This window comes from Pagrus pagrus (assembly GCF_965226575.1).
Source record: "Pagrus pagrus genome assembly, chromosome: 14".
NCBI lineage: Eukaryota > Metazoa > Chordata > Actinopteri > Spariformes > Sparidae > Pagrus > Pagrus pagrus.
This window is the reverse complement of record NC_140198.1, coordinates 7,925,612-7,942,410: the sequence shown is the minus strand read 5'-3', so window position 1 is coordinate 7,942,410 and position 16,799 is coordinate 7,925,612. Positions and strand designations below refer to the sequence as shown.

The window sequence follows — 16,799 nt, the reverse complement described above, 5'->3', positions numbered from 1 at the left end:
AAGATGGCTATGCTTTAGGTTGTGGCTATACCTCAACAAACAATCAGTTTTATTTTCCATTAATCTGATGTTTCTTTTCTTGATCGATCCATTTGTTGTTTGTTCTATAAAATGTCAGAAAATTGTGAAAAATGTCCAACAGTGTTTGTCAAATCCTTCAAATGTCTTTTTTTGTCCACAACCCAAAGATATTCAGTTTACTGTTACTGAGGAGAAAAGAAATATAAAGAGACATAAAGAAAATATTAACATTTAAGAGGGTGGAATCAGAGGATATTGGCTTATTTTTCTTAAAAAAAAACCTTAAAATCAATTAATTGACTTTTAAAATACTTGACAACTAAGCAGTTAATCATTTTTTACAAACCAAAAACATAAACGGCAAGAACGAAAAAACAAATATTCACAAATCCGAACAGACTTGACCACACGAAAGTGTTAAAAAGATACTGAATACCGTCAGAGCGCCTCAGTGGATCAATGGTTAGAGAGCCAATAAAGCTCAATATTGCTGCATATTGTTTGTCCTCTGAGAGCTCTGGTTTCCTCCCACAGTCCAAACACAAGCAGGCTAAGAGAACTGGAGATGCAAAATATTTCTCACAGGTGTGAAAGTGAGTGTGAATGTGTTCGTCTGTATGTGTTAGCCCTGTGATACCCCGGCAGCCCGTCCAATACAGTCCCTCATCCTGGTTTAAACAAACATCGGCAACAGAACCAACCTTCAAAAGTCATGTGTGTGTATAATTAATGCAGACCACAGCATATACACACTATGGTGTATGTTCAAAGGTGGGAAACAAACGCACACACACACACTTACACACACAGGACACAACCAAGGTCAGTAATTTGCTGACTCTGCAAAGCTGATTGCTGCAAAAGCAAACTTTTAATCAGAAGCAGAGGCCACTGCAGTGCTCCCTGGAGACCTCTGCTCTCCACCAGCAGCCCCTCTCACCTTACACGGACCAGCACTGAAGCACTTCCTGTCTCAAATGTGTGTTGGTAAGGGCGAGTCGGCACAACTACGCGAAGCGATGTTTGGATGTTGTTCCCGCGGACCGTTGTCTGACGGGTGCCTCAGTTAAGATCTCTAATCACGTTTTTTTACCTCCGTCCGCAACAGCATTGATTGGTGGAGTCTGAGCAGCGGCGAGGGCTCCCTGTGGTGGCCTGCCATCCAGGGATCGGCTCAGGTGGAGGAGTAATAGAGTATCGATCCCCACCCGGCCCTGCAGACACTGAAGTAATGTGAATATTGTGGCTGAGCACAGCCTAATCATTTACCCTGCTACTGAGAACCTTTCAACCAGCTTCATGGCCCTCCTCAGCATCATCCATCAGCCTGTGAGAGGAACCATCAGCCACACAGGCAAACACACAACCAAACACACAATCAGGCACACAGGCAAACACACAACAAGCCACAAGTGCAAAAAGACAGAGTAACGCTTTGTTTGTGTCTTTGAGGCCCGACAAATAAAGCATATAGCATTTCCAAAGATTGAACATTTTAAAGTTTGCATTGCTTTGGGATCAGTTGACTGGCAAGATACTGTCAGCAGAAATGTGTATCACGTCACAGCCGTGCTCAACTGCGAGGACCAGCTCATCAAAACTCTGCTCCAGAGCATCACTAGTCAAAACCTCCACAGGCTTCCCCTAAGGACAATGACGGCATGCTAATTCAGCAGACAAACGGAGCTTACATTATATTTCTGAGCAGTTAAGACTTGGAATGGACGAACCTTTTATCACAATATGGTCATTTTACATATTGCGGTATTGTGATGTAGCACATTTTCAGGATAAAGAATCCAGTGACTCAAAAGATCTTTAAAGCACGTTAATTGGTTAAGATGACGTTGTAGCGATGATACCACAGCAGTCCTGATCGCTGATTTTGAGTTTTAGGGATGTGGTGATCCAACATTTCCCTGCCTCCTTCCTCCAACAGTGTGTTTACCAATACAATCATTCTCATACAGGTGCTTTAAAATTTAAATCTGTACACCTAAATGATTGGATCTTCAGGGATATTTTTTATACATAAGGTAGCCTGAGGCCAGGGACTGCTGTGGCATTAAAAACAGAGTTGACAGCCCGCTGTGACTGACTGAATTTACCTGATAGTCAAAACCCTGACGTTTCTAATAATGATATATAGAACGGAGAACGGCCATGATGCTTTAGGAAACTCTCTGCCAGTTGAAAAATTTCCATTGTCTCACAGCATGTACCGTCATATCGCCCCACCCTCGCCCAGTCAGGACATAAATAAACACAGATCAGTGGAGGAGATGTGGGGAGAGGGAGAGGAGAAGGGCAGCAGGAGGAAGACAGACAGGCTGCGAGACAATGTGAGACAGACAGAGAGGGGGAGCATTTTATTAGAGCTTGCTCTTTAAGCTCGCACGCTCTGCCACTGGGACTTCATTGCAGCCATAAATATCGCCTAGATGCATCTGAGCAAGGATAACACCGAGCAAAACAACCTCTGGGGGGGATTTTAAGCCTGTGAACCTTCACCCGGCCTCTGATGACACGACCTCTTCAACATTTACACTCACACTGTGAGCAAACTGACTGACTGTTGGGTCAAAAAGGGCTAAATGATTGTGGAAAGTATCTAATTGCGATTATTTCGACTGCAATATTATTGCTCTTTATTCTCTGTTTGGGCGGCGGTGGCTCGGGAGGCAGAGCTGGTCGCCCAATCATCAGAAGGCTCCCCTGACTGCACGTCAAAGTATCCTTGAGCAAGATGCGCAGGTCGGCACCTTGCATGGCAGCCTCTGCCATCAGTGTAAGAATGTGTGTGTGTGTGTGTGTGTGTGAATGGTTGAATATGACAAGTGTTGGAAAGAGTTTTGAGCAGTCAGGTTAAAATCATTATTATAATGTGATTTTGGCAAGAATCTGTAGGAAATAAAGATGTTTTCTTAAGAGGTGCAATAAATAAGAATTGCTGTCCTGTGGAATTAATACTCTAAACAAACAGGTGTAGCGTATCACCAGAGTGACCGCTAACTGCTGCCAACTGCTTCGACTGTTAGCTACTGTAGTAAGCTTAATTAGCTATGTAGCGACAAGTCTGGACTCTCTGCTTTAGAGCAGGATGGGCTCGGGCTAGCTGGTTAGCATGCGAACTTCACTAATTGTCTCTGCAACACAATACATAGACGTTATAATGTCTATATAATGAAACATTTGACTATTTTGAAAGTGTTTCAACTAAAATTCTTGCACCTTTAAGTCTGTAGGCTGTGATCTGCAGGCCAGGACACACCGAAAGCATAATATTTATGCTTTAGACATGTCCTGCATAGTATTTGTGATTTCAAAATTGCATTAGGCAATATTGCAATTTCGACCTTAATGTAACGATTAGATTCATCAACCACAAATAATCATCATCAACACCAATGGAACATGCATGTTTGTTCTATCACCACTGCTTTGAAGACATGTCTTCACATGTTCTTTCAAATAAAAAACTTTTTTTTTTTTTGTATTTCACAGAAGCTTTTTCGCCTCATTTTCATTCATTTGGGGACATGAGAGCGCAGCAAAGTCTTGTTAAGATGGAGGCTTCTTGCTTCAAACCAAAAATGGAGATTTTCCGGCACTAAACATAATTACCAGAAGCCCTGAGAGTGGTGGTTAAGAAGAAAGCTCTCTTCCTGCATCAAAGAACTGAGGGAATTGCTGCCTCTCCATGCTTCTTGTTGATAAAACACCAGCAGGGAACAGTCAGGATCCTCTAGATAAATCAAAATCTAATCTTGTACAAAGTATTCATCCTCTTTTTGTATTCATTTATATTCTCCAAATGATCAACCATAAAATGTTTCTCAATCAAAATGAATCTCTTCCTACATCACTGCACTTTGTCTCTATTGGAAACACGAAAAGCAGAAAAGTAAACCTGTCAGGGTTTTGTCTCTTTATTTTGTAGTTTTGTATCTTAATAATACAGCTGTACAAAATACAAAATGTTGTTTCCTTAATTGTTATGTTAGTTAAATGTATTAGGATTCAAAGCACTTCCACACTATACTCAGCTGTTGTGCTTTAGTACATTCATTTGCTGTAAACTCATAATGTTGTCACATTAAACTGCAGTTCACTGTTTGACGCTTTATGTTCCTCTGAACAGAAATTCTCAGTCCTGCTGTGTGTTGAGCTCTGTTGTAAGGACTCTGCAGGACTCTGCTGCCCACCAGCGCTAACAGCTAACTAGCCCTCCTCCTGACCATTTCAACTCAGATTTGTTGTTCACAGTTTAGGTCAAAAACTTGCAGCGATCCAAAATCCTGCTGACTTCTGTATTATTACCACGTTTTCCAAACTTTTTTGCTCATGGGCACTGAACTGCAACATGGCAGCATTATCTATCGTAACCACAATAGACCCTCATTCTAACGCTAAAACATACAAATAGAAATAGACAACTAAGCATAGTTCAATATCCAAAATGTACAACATCTATTGTATTAACTTCAGTTCTAACAGACCATCCAGTCATTTCAACACACTGACCAAAAAACAACATCGGAACATTATCAGGAAACAAAAACAGGTTACGTTCCCAGTCGAAGGTGAGTTTACTGCATCTATTCGGACTTTAAAATGGCGTAATCTTAGTAGGTCTGACGCTGAGCAGCCAGCCAGCGATAGTGAGTAGCGCTGACACATTGCCGCACTGTGGAAAGAGAGATAACTATGGTAGAAGCATGAGAACACGCGCTCCATTGTAGTCAGCATCTGCTCGAGTGATAGTTGTACATACTACATGTACATGTAGGAGGAGAAGATCCCTCTTTGTCCCAAACACATTTTCTATCAATCCCAGGAGGACAGGAAACTGGGAACATTGTTGCTCACTTCAATATAAAATTTTGGACTGGTACAGAACGAACCGACCTGTTCTGTCAGTGCAGTTTTGGAGATTGTGTGACTTCAGCCGCTGGAGGGTTTGGGAAAGTTTTTGTGAACATTTTGTCATCTTTTCCTCTCACATCAAGTCAAAGCAGTGAGCTGGCTTTAAATCATTCAGCAGCTGTTTAATAAATTGATATAGTCCAGTGGCTACTGTTCTCCATTAATATATTATCAAGTGACCCAGTTTCACATGAATTAGTGTATTTAAAATATCGCACAAATTCAACAAGGAGACTAAAGGCTGCCTGAATTCACACAAAAACAAATGGACTACAGGTTTCAGAATGCCTGGAGACTCAACTTTAAATCTCTCTGCACCATTTTACAGAATTAAAAACGTATTTGATTGATGAGGAAAATAATCGACAATGAAAATAATCGTTAGGTGCAGGTCCAGACTTTTTGTCTATCGGAAAACTGCCATGTTTCAGAAGCTGCAGACGTCTTTTAGGGATCCATTGAGATGATTTACCAGTTTGGATGATCTGTTTTTTTAAAGCGTCCAGTCGCAGCTACATATCACACTGCTGCTGACAGGCTTTTAAAACGGAGAACATTTTCTTTTGAAGCTGTAAAAAACCCTGAAATTTATGTCTACATTTGGATATTTATAGAAATCTTACACCACTGCACTACAACTTTCTGACGCTTATGTACAGCTGAAATACCGCTATATGGGTCGCTCCCAGAATCCCATTAATGACTACATCACGTAAGTCCTTCAGGACCATCAACAGCCACCAGGGCAACGGCGGCATCCATCATTTGCTAGGGTGGACAGTTTTGACAAGTACGACCTGAAGGATCACAAATGCTCAATTGCAGCCCTGGGAAATATTCCAACAAGTTTACAACATGCAAGCTACAATTTGTAATTTGACATATTTTCGCTCACTTTCACATCAAAACAAACACCTTCTTGGATGTGAGTGCCCCGAAGGACTTCCTAATTTATCTGTAATTTGTGTGGTACAATAATTTGTGAACATGTTGCTGTCACCATTCTGAATCTGATAATTGTTTGTGTGAAACGGGCCCCAGTATCTCTAGGAATCGCCAAAATATTGGACAATTCTGCAGAATTTAAATTAACATTCAGTCCCAGTTTAGGAGGTTGTAGAGGCTTTATGTAGTGAAGCAGAAAGAAAGGGTGTGGAGGTCAACGGTAGTGTGTCTGACATTCAAACAAGAGATGAGACTGATTGAAAAAAACCTGCCAAGTGGAATGAATTGGAATAAATCAGCAATCCAGCGACAGAAGAAAAGCTCAAAACAACGGTACAAAGTACGGCATGACCCTGCTGTTGCCTGATGTTATCTCTAAAAGAAAACAGCAACAACAACAAATTAAAATGGAAGTTTTGCACTAAATAATGATACAATGCACTTTTAAAACTTGGAAAGTTAGAACTGAAGGTCCGTCTGTAATATAAATCGGGTTCTGCATTTATTCTAAATTCTTATTACAGCGTTTGTTTTGTGATTTCCTGTTTTATGTTGAAAGCCTCTCCTTCGGTGTCATGTTTCCTTTCCACTTCCTGTCTTTGTCTCTTTCCCCGCTCTTCTTCTATGTACCCCTGTGTTTCATTTGTTAATTGTCTGTCTGTATGTCAGTGTTTTTCCTTCACTCTTTGTTGGTTCGTCTGAATTCCTATTTTGTTCCTGGTGTGTACTCTGTGTTTTTGTATTACTCAAGTTTTTCTTGGATTCTCCTTTGCCTCTAACCTGCCTGTCTCTGTCTCTTGCGTTTGGGTCCTTTTTTTGATCAAACCCAACAGGTTCAAACAAACAATACTTGATTTACGGAAAAAGAGTATCTAGGTTAACTGAAATGTTGCCCTATATATGGGATTATATATTGTTTCAACACCAATTAAGAAAACTGTGTTCAATAATACTGAAAAAATCAGTATCAGATGTGTTCTTATCCAAGTTTTGTGACGTATTGAACTGTGTGTGGAGTTTGAGGGACTCAGATCTTTAACCTTGACTGTGCAGAAACGCACCGTACACTGAGTGTGTATGTGATTGTGATATATTAATTGAGCTTTTGTCAAGAACTTCATTAAATTTTGATTGTTCTGAACATTTCATTCTCTCAAACCCACTCAGTCCCTAAGTAGTTTTATGTTTAACTTCATTATCATGCACTCTCCCCTGAATGAAGCTGCATTGACAATGAGCTTTCAGTTACCATCAGGAGGAAGAAATTCAGTATGTGTCTGAGGTTTTTAGTGAATTTGTATTAGTGGGATGACAGCAGAGTGTTGGTGAAACGTAATTAGTCTTTTCTCCGTCGTTGGAGCTGTTTGGTTAGTTCCATTCAGCTTTTGTTATTAACGACCTGGTCAGAACAAAAAGTGCTGCAGCTAAATCCATCCGTGTGTCTTTTCAAAATACTTGTTCCTCGATCCTTGGTGAGGTACTCACTACTGACCTGCAGCTAGCGAGCTTAACACCAACTTGCAAGCCAGGACATGTCAGCAGTGGTCGATCATAAGCTTGTTGGCATTTTGTTCTCTGGATTGTACATCGCTTCAGTCGATGAAAATATCTATTTGGCTCTCCAAGCTAACCAGCTTGCTACTACTTACTAACTGTCAGCTAGAAAGGTCATTAGCTTCCAAGGTAACGGACAATTCATTAAAAAGACTAAAAATCAAATCCAGTATTTTTAAACCTGCCCTATATTTACATGTTTTTGTTTGTTTCTGATTAATTTTTAGCAAAAGTTTTGGAACAGGTCCAGCAGATCGCCTCAGCTGGCAGCCGTGACAAGGCTGCAGCATAATCCTTTGGGGAAACTCCGACCGTCAAACGTACGTCTACTGAAAGTGCTTGTTTGTGCCACTGACGGGCTGAGGTTGTCATTATAAGTCTCTCACAACATTACGGAAATGTTTTGACTTATAATAAGATCCCTTTTGTAACCAGAAACACGAGTCTTGCTCTTAAATCATGCGAGGTGAGTTGTGACAGTTGTTGCCTGATCTAGATTGTCAAAACCAGTTAAATATTCCGCCATGACTTTGGAAATAAATTCTCGCTGGCAGTTCCTCTGTTCAGGAGGCGAGATTTCAGAGGAAGACTTCTCCGTGAAGGAGGCTTGTGTTTCTGGTTACAAAACGGATCTTACTCTTTAACACAAAGGTTTGTTTGTAGGAATCATTTCTACAGAATAACAACCTCAGTCTGTCAGTAGCAAAAACAAGCACTTTAAGTCAGGCTTCGAGTTATGATCCGTGACTGGAAACTTGTTTTTTTAGCCTGTTTATATCATTAACGAGAATAATACTGATTACATTATAAAATGCTTGTTGGTGATGTTTTAGCGACCCCCACAGATATGTGATTTTACTGCTTTCATGGGAGCTCAGCTAACATTTCCCGTGTAAGTCAAACCCTGCTTGTAGTGGATGTAGGAGACAGTAGGAGTTGCCCCAAAGAAAGCTGAGGCGACGTACTGAGCAAAACTTTTGATAAGCTACACTTCATAACATGTAAATTCAGGGCGCAGGTTTAAAAATACTGGAATTCCCCTTATAAGCTACATTAGCCTCGTGCATTTTGGTTTCTGTATGTGAGTCCTTTGCCTCAAAGGTCAGTCAGCACTGACGAGACGGCCGAAGGCACAAAGTCGCAAGTCAAAGTTCGTTAAAGTTGAATTTAGCTGTTGTTGATTTCACAAAGTGTTGCTGTTTCAAATGCTGTTGTGAGCAGGACTTAACACTCTGTAAGAGCCAAACCTAAAGACATGCAGTGAACCCCGACGTCTTCACAGAACCATTATCTCCTCACACATCGCATCTCACTGTACATGTATGTGCTTCTAACAGTGGCCTCTACAAGATGACCAAATCAAATATGACTTAGTTGTGTTGTTAAATAAATATGTGAAGAATTCAAGTCCGAGTCAGCAGCCTTTGTGTGCAGTAATTGAATAAAAATCTTTTAAAACTGCTGAGTCAGAAGAGGCCTGTTTAGCGTTCCTCTCCTCCCGTCAGCGAGGACACAAATTGTGTCCTGACGAATATGAAAAGGACGCTCCTCCTGCTTTTTCTCCTCTTGACTTCTTCCAGTTTTCAGTCTGCATGACTGACATCAGCACAGACCAAAACATATAATCTGTGTGACCCAGTTTCCATGGCAATGCACGCTGGCTGTCGCTGCAGCGGCACACAGGCAGAAGGAGGTTACTCCATCCAGAGCCTCAGCCTGCTGTGTGAGGGGGATAACAGTGGCAGGGGAGTCGGCTCACTAAATCCTGAGGCTCTGCATCTGATATCATCTGCCACTGAAACATACATACAGCACCGGCTTATACAAGAAGACTAAAGAGTGGAGTGGAGCGACGACTGACGACTACTGACAAACTATTATTTGGTAAATTATTTAGTTAACAGAAGCCATCAAACTCTCTTTCCGGAGGGACATTCGGCACTGACAGCTGAGAGTTTTTAAGGTGCAGGAACTGCTCCAGATCTACTGTACACCCAGTTTTTTAAAAGTACCTCATCATATTGAAGCACAGAGTTTGGTAAACTGTGTCTCACTGGTTGACCAGGACCAGAGGTTTCGTTTATGCAGTCAATGGTCCAATCCTGTCATTTTAAGTGTCTCATATTCAGATAACATCCAGATGACCGATCACATTTGATTAGGCCTTGTTTGCATGCAGGTAAACCTTTAAAACAAAAGAGGTTTGAAAGCAACGGCCGACATGTAATCTTGGAAACAATCGGCTGTCATCTGATGACCATTTTGCTTTTTGTTGGCTTTTATTTAAAGCAAGAAAATGTAACTTCCTGGAGAAAGACAGTTGATTGCCGAGTCTAATCCCCAGGCCTTTAATTACTGACGCTGGCTGCAGCCCCAAAGAGTCAGTATTTGACAAACTGGGGACGAGACTCAACAATCAACTATCTTGCTCCAGGAAGTTACATTTTGTTGCTTTAATTAATAGCATTTACACGAAGATACCTCATTAATCGACCCTCCACTTTAACTCCATTCTCACGTCTCAAGTCGCTAGACTGTAAATATGACTGGCACACGGAAGAGGAAGTCTTGACCTGAATTTCCGTTATCCATTACCTGGATAATCGCTGGCTACACTGGAAGCCCCAAAACATTGACAGTTGCCCCCAGAGGCTAAATCATCATCCGAATGTCAAGTGGCATTTACATGTTTAACACTAAGCTAGCTGGAGATCTGACATATACAATCCATGAAAATCAAAGTTGTCCTTTTCCATTCTGCTAAACCACATCAGAAGAACTAAATGAATAAATAAATGTTTTTTTTTCTCTTACCTGCCGTGTTGTTTATCCAAATAGATTGTTATGGTGTGAGTTGCACAGTTTTATATATATATACATATATATATATATTAGAAAAACTCTACAGAATGCATTTAGGCTTGGACGAGAGGCTAGCTAACTAAGCTAACAAAGCTAGCTAACGTTACAGCTCAGCCACCATCAATGTTTACATCTCGCTCTGAGCAAGATTCCTTCTGTGGAAATGAAAACAGTTCCCACATGAAACTGCCCAGCACAAGGTCAGTGGATTATCTTGAGTAACTGGGTCATCATTTCTGTTAAGTTTCTTAAATATATTTTTGGGGGATTTGAGCACTCGAGCGCCGTCTAGTTCCATTTTATTCAAGAGACGACGGACATCTCGACGGCCGACGTCTCCAAGTCTGGGCATCACACACCAAAACAATCTAGATGGATAAATAACACTGCAGGTAAGAGGATAAATACACATTTTTGATTTTGAAATGAAATGTCCCTTTAAATGCAAAACATTAGCACAAATTAGCATTTTGTCTCAGCTGCTTGAGAACCCAAACATTACAGTTTCCCGCATTATAACTGTGTCATGAACTAACCTCCAGACTAAACTACTGTATTCATTTTCTAACTTTAGGGGCCTGAAAGTCGTCACAAAGCTCTATCAGCCATCAGCAGCCTCAAACCATCAATATCTATCAGTTCTTATCAGCTGAAAGTCTTCCGCTGCACACAGCGACTTACCCGAGGCCTCTTCCAGACTACACGCCCGATCCTGTTGCCCTGGTAGAAGAGCGAGTCGTCGGTGGCGGGGAAGCGGGGGTCCTCAAAGAGTAGACCACTCTGCAAGCACTGTCTCTTCAGGGTGGAGTACTGCTGCCCCTCGAAGGCCTTCACTGAAGTGAACATCCTGCAGCCCTGGAGGACACAACCAGGAGGGGGGACACCAGTGAGACCGGAGCTGTTCAGCACATACCACACACACAGACACACCATATCACCAACACTGTATTTCATCACAAAAACTGGTTTCCCTCCTACAAGTTACTTCCCGTGGCATTTCTGAATCCAATCTTCCCCCCGACACTTCGCTCTTCTGCTCACTCACACACACTCAGCTGACTGACAGCAGAATCCAGCAGACTTTAATACCTTAACAGTGAAAGCTCTCTGTGGAAACAGGAAGTCGATGTGCGCCGCTGCCTTGAGCACAGCCTGGATTCACTGGGTCAAAATGATTAATCTGTCAATTCACTGATATCCTCCGGGGCCTAATTATCACTGCTCTGCATTAAAGGAGCCATGGACACATTGATCAGGGCGTACAGCGGGGACTGGTGAGTCAGCGTGGAGGCAAACTGAGACCGAGATATTGAAGAGATGATCGATACAGAAGCATTAGATGAACACAAACCTTTACACCTTTCACCTAAATTACATTTTATAATTTGGGCTGCTTTACAGTAAAGTGATGTTAAACTCGCTGAGTTTACCCGATTGTTGTACTTGTTACACCTGAAGCTCTCACTGAACAGCTGGTGGTTGAGTTGCATCGTGGGTAATGTAGGCACCAGCGTAAATTAAATCGCCAGAAGTAAAAGGCTCATGTTGGGTCACCACCACAAAGCTGCCTATTACACTGTACTGTACTCACTGTACTATAAACTGATTAATCTACAAGTTGTGAAGTTAGAGTTAGAATAGTTTGTACTTTCTTTAACAAAGATATAAAGCTAGAAATTTAAAGATCAAGACGACGTGATCACTTGGCATGACGTGGCCAAAACATTATTCTCAGCTCTGATGACTTGTGATAGACAGTTGGTCTTGATTTATGAACAATCAACGATCAATTATTCAGAAACATCTATTGTTAAAAGAAGAAAATGCTCATTAGTTGCAGGTGACTGTGTGTTCACACTGTGAGCGCCGTAATCAACGAGCCTCAACGTGTGGACAGTCGATATGTTTTCAGAGGAGAAAAAATTATTCATGGCTGAACTTCTCATGGTCATCAATTGGAATACCATTTCATTTCATAATCAATACTTCTGCAAGCCGGAACTATTGACAATGGATCAGAGATTTATTACAGGCACTCAAAGTCTCTCAGGTCAGTGAACGCCTCAACGACGATGTTACGGGCATGGCTGCTCTCGTTACCGGCTCACTAAATATACTGTTTGTGTTTCTTGGCGGGGTCGGTGATATGACGTTACCAACGCCAGAAATCTGTCGGCTACGGCTCCAACTAATGATTAATCTGGTGACAAATAATTTAAATTGATTGATCGAGTAATTTATTAATTTCCAAAAGTTACCAACTTTCAAAAACCCTAAAACTATCGAGTTTGACTCGCATGTAGAAAGTTAATAGTGTGTAGTCTTCATTTTGTATTCTTCATTAGCAGTAGTATTTGCATCCTGTATTTCTATTATTTTATTGTGTATTTTTCTACTCTGTCTTGCTTTTGTCCTGTTTTTAATTTCTTAATTGATCACTCAACCGCTGCTGTAACAGGTGGATTTCCCCAGTGAGGGATAAATAAAGTCATATCTTATCTTGTGACCTCTTACAATGAAGCAATGTCTACTTCCTTGTTCTCATCACAGATTTATAGGCTTTGCAGACAGATCTTCCTTCATATTTCTTTCTGAAAATACAGTTATTACATAGAAAAAACTGTTTAAAATTGACTGAGCCAATGTCCGAGTACGTTCTGTGATTATCTGGCATTTCAGTCAAAAATAAAGTTGGCTGTAAAATTCCCCTGGAGGGCAGCAGGTCTGTATTGATCTGCATGTAATTGTGGATTTGTCAAGCTCTGATCTCTACCACTGCTCAGGATTTAAAATGTCCTCAACCTCATCTTCACCCCTCAAATTATGCATTCAAAGCAGGCAAATCTCATCCGGAACAATTAATAACATCTGTGAGTCCTGAGACTTTTGTTCTCAACACACCCGACCTGCGTGAGCAGTCGGTTCATGTTCACGTCAGAGCTGTTCACTGTTCGCTTTACTGACGGTCTTACTGTGATTAAGAGGAATCCTGTTAAAGCTCCTTAAACAGGTTACTGTGACATTGAAACACGACTGTGAGTTAAAGCAACTCGTTTACTAAATGATACTCAATCACTCCCTGCGTGTGCGCCTGGAAATACATGTATTTTAGACAGTGAAAGACTTTTACTCTCAAACTACTGAGCACAGATCAACTGAATGAAAGCAAAAATGACACTATATGACGTAAAAAACTGATAAAGAGGAAAAAAGTATTTGTTTACTATGTGTGCCACCATACTGCTGTGATGTCATCTGTGTTTATGTCGGTGAACTCGGGCTACATGCATCTTGCCCGAGTTTCCGACTTGGATGGCCACTCCGAGTACAAAAGTACCATTAATCGGCTGTTTCCACTCATGTGGCTGCATGTCGGGGGCGTAACTCACATTCAGCGCTAATGCTATTGGCTACAATAACAACTTCCTCCCTACCTGACCATTTTTACTGGAAATATGTAAACATGCAGAAGCTAACGTCACTCTGCCTTCTGCTTCAGCTCCATTTTAAAGCCTTTATCAGCCGATACCGACGATGTGCAGATATTATCGTTTATCCCGACTGTTGTTTGCTCAAACGTTTAAAAAGAACCTCCGACCTCTTGTAGTCGCGCTCATGGACCAATTATTAACCAAATACATGTCTTCTGTGCTTTGTGAAGGAATGACACAGACCATCTCAAATATAAATTTGCCCATTTGATGCACTGCAACAGAAAACAACAACAACAATGCATCTATGATAGATAAAGTTTTAAATTTAACACATTCTGAATGCAAAAGAAACAGAAGCATCCTCAAACTGCTCGAGGCGATTTAAACGGCCTCTGCGCTGCAGCGGGGAGGCGGAGGAGAGATGTTCAGATGTCGTAGGAGGCGTCGTTTCTCCTGAGCTTTCCAAACTCGTGTTGAGCTCTCAGATGAAATGTTCCACTGATGTTTGTTAGCCGGCTAAGGACAGGAATGTGTTCAGAGAGAATGGCACTCAAATGAACCCGTGTCGATGCGTGTCGCTTAAACCTGGAGTTAACATGTTGTCTTTATCTGGAAGTTTTATCTGGATGAGGTGAAAGGCGCGTTGATCCAAGTGTAGAAACCTGATCGACCAGAACACATCTGGAGCTGGTCTGGTTCACACTGCAGCTGGATCTCGGTATAAAGATAAAATTGGGTTTAGAAAAATGTTGGGGTTTTTTCCATAAGTAATCAAAGCGATACATTTGAGAGTCGATTAAGTGTCTTCTGGGTTTCTTACATTCTGAATTTCTTTGGGTTTTCAACTGTTGGTTGGACCAAATAGAAAAATAGGAATATGTCGTACAGAGGTTGTGTCCTCGCCACAGCAACCCAGGGTTCAAATCCAACCTGTCGCCCTTCACTGCGTTTCATCCCGCCTCTCTTTCATCTCATTTCCTGTCACTCTTCAAGTTTTTCCTTCAGATTAAACCATGAAAAGTCAAAATAATAATAATAATAAAGAAACAGAAATATGTCAACTTGGGCTTTGATAACTTGTGTTCTTTTTTTCACTATTTTCTGACACATTATAGACCAAACTATCGTCAGTTAATCAAGAAAGTAATGCGTCGATTCATCAAGAATAATCGTTAGTTGCAGCCCTGGTAAGATTAAAGCAATCTAAGTTAAACTCTTTACAGAGACGGTAATTACTCTAATCTAATTAATTAGCAATCTGTCACAGAGCCGAATCAAGTAACACAGCACGCAACAACAGAAACCTGAAGAAAATATAAATCTGATGAATCTAATAACGAATGAATCTAAAATTCATTATCTGTTCCAACCTGCCTACAGCGAAGTAATAAAAAAAACCAAATCCAGTTTAAGTCTCTTGATGCCACATTAGCTGCACGATCAAATAAAGTATTTTTTAATTGGTCTGAGTCGACCTCTTCACCTTCCAGCGGTGCTCAATGACATCTCGTGTGTGGGGAAAATGAAGTTAACGGAAAATGGATGGACGCCAAATCAGAAGGACAACTTGAAATCCGACTACTGTAGCTTTCAAACATCATTAACCTGACGACATTCAGAGCTAACTTTTCCTGACATTCAGGGCGATCCGAGTCATTCAGGAGCCTCGTGTTGAATCCAAACGGAGCGGCATTTATTACAGCTACATTTCACGCTTAAACGTGGTAATTTTACACATTCAAAACTGGTGGAGAAGGTCTTAATCCGTGTTGTTAACTCGATAATCTTTGACCTGAATTAAAGACAATTTACAGTAACTTCAATTCAGAGGCATTAACAAGCGAGCTGACTCTTGAGTGAGTGATAAAGTAAATTCCTCGGGGAGTGAGGAGGTCGCAGTTGGAAGCTAAATCTGACAGATGGCCTGGTGTCTTGGCTCGTGACTCCAGTGGGGAAAACCATGCTGTCATCTGGCCTCTGCGGACGGCCAACAGAATTACCTGCAGAGAACGAATCCTGAGAAGCTGCTGCACAGGAGTCCGTCACTGCTGTGGCACAACAACAAACACGGCTCTGACTTCAAGCTGAGATGACTTTATGATAAACACAGTCAGCACTGCTAACGAGGCTAACTCAGGGGCAGCAAAACAAGCGACAAACACAACATTAGGACGATTATTTACATTTCTGATTATTCTGTCGATTGTTTTTATGGAACAATGTGTCAAAAAATGTGAAAAATGCTCATCACAATTCCCCAGAGCCCAAACTGACGTCTTCAATTAGCTTCCTTTGTCCAACCAACAGTCCAAAACCCACAGACTCTTCATTTACTGTCATAAATGACGAAGACAAGCAGAAAATCCTCACATTTAGAAGCTGGAACCAGTAAAATACTTGTCATTTTTGCTTGAAAAATGACTGAAAGGATTATTTCCATTATCCACAAGCTACTTATTTGCAATCACGATCCGCGATGTAAATTGCAATATTTATTTTTCAATTTTAAAATACGCCTGCAAAGATTAGTCAATAACAGATTAACCGTTTCAGTCATTTTTCAAGCGAAAATGTCAAACATTTAACAGGTTCCAGCTTCTAAATGTGAGGATCTTCTGCTCGAGTTAATGTGAGGATTTGATAATTAATAGTCTTTGGGTTTTGAAACTGTTGGATTGAAATAAAAAACAATGTGATCACGTCACTTTGGGATCATTGTGACAAGCATTTATTTCCCACATTTTTTTGAGTTTTCATTGACTAAACACTTAATCGATCAATCGTGAAAAAAAAAACAGCAGATTAACCAATAAAGTAAATAATCATTGGTTGCAGCCCTATTGTGAAATTCCCAGTAGACTATAGCCAGATTTAAAATAGCCTCCACTCGCACAATTAAAACACAATTTGTTGCCTAAGAATTGTTCCGATATTGACTTTTCTTTCCATTATTGCCTCTTTTTAGCTCCACTTTGGTCTCCACCAACTACAGACTAAACTGCCAACTGCCGAGATACCACCGAGCACGTCTGTGTCGCGTTCCAACGGCAACATGGC

General features: G+C 41.0%; 1 protein-coding gene across 1 annotated transcript in view; it reads right to left on the bottom strand.

The window, feature by feature from the left end:
* capn5b (calpain 5b) overlaps positions 1-16,799 on the bottom strand; it is a 62,127-nt gene that overhangs the window by 38,339 nt on the left and 6,989 nt on the right. Inside the window, exon 3 of the mRNA XM_084372836.1 lies at positions 10,990-11,163. Within this exon, the coding sequence (XP_084228962.1) occupies positions 10,990-11,154 (165 nt within the window). The 5' untranslated portion in view covers positions 11,155-11,163. The remainder of the gene's footprint in view (positions 1-10,989; positions 11,164-16,799) is intronic.